Source organism: Brassica oleracea, chromosome C7 (genome assembly GCF_000695525.1).
Source record: "Brassica oleracea var. oleracea cultivar TO1000 chromosome C7, BOL, whole genome shotgun sequence".
In the NCBI taxonomy this organism is placed as follows: domain Eukaryota; kingdom Viridiplantae; phylum Streptophyta; class Magnoliopsida; order Brassicales; family Brassicaceae; genus Brassica; species Brassica oleracea.
Genome location: NC_027754.1, coordinates 26,347,868 through 26,352,458, shown reverse-complemented (window position 1 = coordinate 26,352,458; position 4,591 = coordinate 26,347,868). Strand labels below are relative to the sequence as shown.

Here is a 4,591-nt window from a genome sequence, read left to right as displayed (position 1 = left end):
GATATATATATTAATCTTAATAATTAATTAAATTAGACTTTTTACTTATATAATTTTTGTAATCATTGGTATTTTGTCATAACAAAAATTTTAAACCATGGATCATAAAATTTGAATGTGAGACTTTTAACAGTTTTAGTAATTTATAGCCGTTTGTAAAAATTCAAAATATAACATATACATATTTAGATTTTATTATATGATTATTGTGGTTGTTTAATTAATTTAATAGTTTAAAATTAAACAAATATGATAGAAGATACACTATTTTTTTATCAAATCTTTATTATTCAAAATCATTAATTACCATATATACTTTAGCCACATTAGGCAATTTCGTAAATTTTATTTAAGGAAATAATAAAGTACTCTAATGATGAATTTATTGTTAGTTTAGTAAAAAACTTATTATATAATTAGATGTACCAACATATTTCTCTAATTATTCTAAAAATCATTCTAGTGGATGACATGTGGCTACAAAAAGAAGTTGTAATGTTTCTCATATATAGGGGATTATTAGCACAAAACTGTGAAAACTTTTCTTTTTCTAGGAAAGTTATGGAGTATTGTTATCTACGTGTAATAATGAGAACCTTATTCCTCCTATATGATCAGAACACGTAATTCCGTTGTGGGCATATAATTACTACTTAACAAATAAAAATAAATCAATTAAATTTTTTTCAGTTACCAATTTTGCAAGTCTGCTCTTTTGTTTCTGTGCAGCACAAAATTACAAAATTAAATTTTCACTGAATTCATAATTAATTATTTCTATGTCAGTGTTACTTGGAAACAAGTTTACGCTTATAAGCTTCTCTTATCAAGATCTCCATTACTCTTTTCATTGCCAGAACAAGAACAATGCTCTTTCTCTGTAACTTCAAACTCAAGAAAACAAAAGCACTAAAAATGAGAACAGTTGAAGCCTTTGCTCTGTCTCTCTTTCTTCTGTTCTTAGTCAAATGGGCCAATTCTGATTCTAAAGTTTCTCCTATTAGAGATCAGTTTCTTAGTTGCATGTCGACACATTCTGTTTCAACCTTTATGAACTCTAAAAGCTTGATCCACGAGCCAGATTCAAGACTCTACACTGATCTCTCGCAAACTGTATCCCAAAACTACAGATTCTCAAGCTTGAATTTCTCAAGCCAGAAGCCGATTCTGATAGCCACACCAAGAACAGAATCGGAAATCCAGAGATCATTGCTGTGCAGCAGAAAACTTGGCGTGCAACTAAGGACTAAAAGTGGTGGTCATGACTATGAAGGCCTTTCTTACCTCTCATCGCAATCACCTTTCATCGTTCTTGATCTCATAAATCTCCGATCCATCGATATCAACCTCAGGGAAGAAACAGCTTGGGTTGGAGCCGGTGCAACCATCGGTGAGCTTTACTACAAAATTGCTAAAGCAAGCAAGATCCATGGCTTCCCTGCGGGAACATGCCCTAGTGTTGGAGTTGGAGGTCATTTTAGTGGAGGAGGGTTTGGTGCAATGATGAGGAAACATGGTTTAGCCGCAGATAACGTTGTGGACGCGCGTTTTGTAGACGCAAACGGAAGAATCTACAATGGCAGGAGAGAAATGGGAGAAGATTTATTCTGGGCGATTAGAGGAGGTGGAGCTGCTAGCTTTGGAGTTGCAACTTTTTGGAAAGTGAAGCTGGTTAGGGTTCCAGAGAAGGTTACTTGCTTCACAAGGTACATACCGTTTACACAAAACATGACAAAAATCGTTCATAGATGGCAGTCTATTGCTGCAACGCTTGAAGATAATCTCTTTATTAGAGTCATAATCTACAATTCTGGAGGATCAGTTCAAGCTACATTCCAAGCAAATTATCTTGGAGGAATCGATAAACTGATTCCTCTGATGAATGAGAAGTTTCCGGAACTAGGGTTAAGGTTTCAAGACTGTTCAGAAATGAGCTGGGTCGATTCGATAATGTACTTCAACTGGAAGAGTGGACAGCCGCTAGAGACTCTTCTCGATAGAGAACAAAGATACAATGATTTGTATTTCAAAGCAAAATCTGATTTTGTCAAGAACCCTATTCCTGAAACCGGTCTAGAAGGTATATGGAAGAGATTTCACGAGGTAGAATCTCCGATGATGATCATGGAGCCATTAGGTGGTAGAATGTATGAGATTGGCGAAACAGAGACTCCATTTCCACATAGGAGAGGGAATCTGTATAATATACAGTATATGGTGAAATGGAGAGTGAAGGATATTGAAGAGATGGAGAAACATGTGAGATGGATGAGATTTCTTTATGGATATATGAGAGTTTATGTCTCTGGATCACCAAGAGGAGCTTATCTGAATTACAGAGATCTTGATTTAGGTATGAATAAAGCGATTAACTGCAGCTTTGAGGATGCAAGCTTATGGGGAATGAGGTATTTTGGAAGTAATTTCAAGAGATTGGCTATGGTTAAAGGAAAGATTGATCCAACCAATTTCTTCAGAAATGAGCAGAGTGTTCCTCCTTTGATTGTTTAAGATTTGATTCTTAGGCAACAAAAAAACAATGTTTGTGTGTGTTTAGCCCTTATTATGGCTTTATATGTAATGTTCATGTGGTTTAATGTGCAAGTGATCCACTTATTGTCTATATCTTCATGCTATATGCTTGAACCGAAAATGGTGTGTTTGTCGGATTCATACAATGAAGAATTTAAGAAATAGATTTCTTAGATTCTTGAGGCTAAAGAGAAATCAACATAGAAATCAAATGGAAAGAGAACATCAAAAAGAATTTATTGATTAAAGATTATATTACATGTATGATTACAAGTGTAAATAAATCTAAGAATCAATAAGCTCTTTGTATGAAGTGTTTAATGTCTCAAAATGGGAGAAGAGAGCTCTTTTCTAATAAGGAGATAGTTCCTTATTTATAGAAAGATATGTCTAGGGTTTCCTAGTAATATGAACCTAGTTCAATGTCTAATGGGCCTTGAGAGGGTGTAAATCCATCTCCAACACTATATTGTGATAGATAACCATCGGTTTTAAATAAATCAGACTTAATTAGGACCTTTCAAATCGGTTTCAATTGCTTTAAATATTTCGAAAACGATAGGTTTCGATTTGGGTTATTGATTGCCGCGTTAAACCCATCTTTATGATCATTGTTAAACTGTTATGTGTAGGAGGAATCTTGCTACGAATAAATTTACGACCACAATAATAATACGATAATTGTTTATCCACTTAAAACGGAAAGCGTCGCAGCAATCTAAAAATATAGGTATTAAATAGCATTTCAAAACTTAAATACATATCAGTTTTACAAATTTAGTAGATAAACACATTTTTAAAAATTAGAGCGGCGATTTCTTCCACTCCCCTACCTCTTCAATTTTTTCCTCAGATCTGAGGCCTTCTCCGGTCCGGTGTTTCTCGCCGGTACCGTGAGAGGGTCTCCTATTATCCTTATCTTTTTCAAGTTTAATTTTTTCTTAGGGGTATGTTCTTCGACGTTGCTGGAACGAGATATAATTTATGTTCGTTTCAGTTGTGATCTTGTGCGTGGTGTATGGCTTCTTGCCTTCTCCCCTGAAAATATGGATCCAGATCGGGAATAGAGACTCAAATCTCAGAGAATCTCATTTCGGTTTTCAACTATGCTGATCTTTTTAGATCTAATGTATGTGGTGTGGTGTGGTGGTTTTTCATGGATTCCGGTTGTACTAAGAAGGATCTTGTTGGTGGGGCTTCGATTATCATGTTCATGGTGTGTAGTCACATTAGAAGCGTGTGGAAGGCCCATTGATATCTGTGGTTTAGTCACCGGAGAAGTGGTGTATCTTTTGGCATTGTCAAGGTGTGGAGTCGCATCAGAGGCGCGCGAAGAGCCCATTCATAGTCGAATAGCATATCTTCTTTGGATATGGAGAGGCTCTACTTCAACGGTTATCTATTGCAACCATGCCGGTTTGGTTTCCTCTTTATCGGGTTTTGCTTTCAGTCTCTAGTCGTTCTTGTCGTTATATTTTGGCTCCAGTCATTTACTTTAAAGTTTGAGTTGTCATGATTGATTTGTCCTCGAGTCTTTAACTCTTGCAAGCATTACCCTTTTGAGGAGTTCTTAGGTCTCGTAGCTATACCCTGGTGGTCTCATTTCAGCTGGTTTTTATACCTTGACGCACTACAAGAAAACAGCAAGGATACTGAGGGAAAAAATCGTCGGAATTTCGTCGGAATAACGTTATTCCGACGACATACCGACGAAACAAGTCCTCGGAAATAATTCCTCGGAATTTCTTCTTTCCTCGGAAATCCATCGGAATTTTCCGACGGAATTCCGAGGAAACAAATTTCCGAGGAAATTCCGAGGATCACTAGTTTGTCGGAAATCTCCTCGGAATATACCGAGGGAGAACTTCGTCAGGATATTTCCTCGGAACTTCATCAATCGATGCGTTTTTGGACATATATACATCGATCTATCCGTTTGTAAAAAAACGTTCGGAATATACAGAGGGACACCTTTCCTCGGAATATTCCGAGGAACATGTTCCTCGGAATATTCCGAGGAAGATGTCCCTCGGTATATTCCGAACGTTTTTTTATAAAC

The 4,591-nt window shown here is 36.3% G+C and overlaps 1 protein-coding gene across 1 annotated transcript; it reads left to right on the top strand.

The window, feature by feature from the left end:
• The first annotated feature begins 900 nt into the window (after nt 1–900).
• On the top strand, nt 901–2,511 carry LOC106305538 (tetrahydrocannabinolic acid synthase). Its single transcript, XM_013741901.1, has one exon. It carries the CDS (start codon nt 916–918, stop codon nt 2,509–2,511), a length of 1,596 nt encoding a protein of 531 aa, XP_013597355.1. The 5' UTR covers nt 901–915.
• Nucleotides 2,512–4,591: the final 2,080 nt, after the last annotated feature.

Bases quoted from the DNA above. Each gene is read 5' to 3' on its own strand.
- LOC106305538 (XM_013741901.1), top strand. From the start codon at position 916: ATGAGAACAGTTGAAGCCTTTGCTCTGTCTCTCTTTCTTCTGTTCTTA.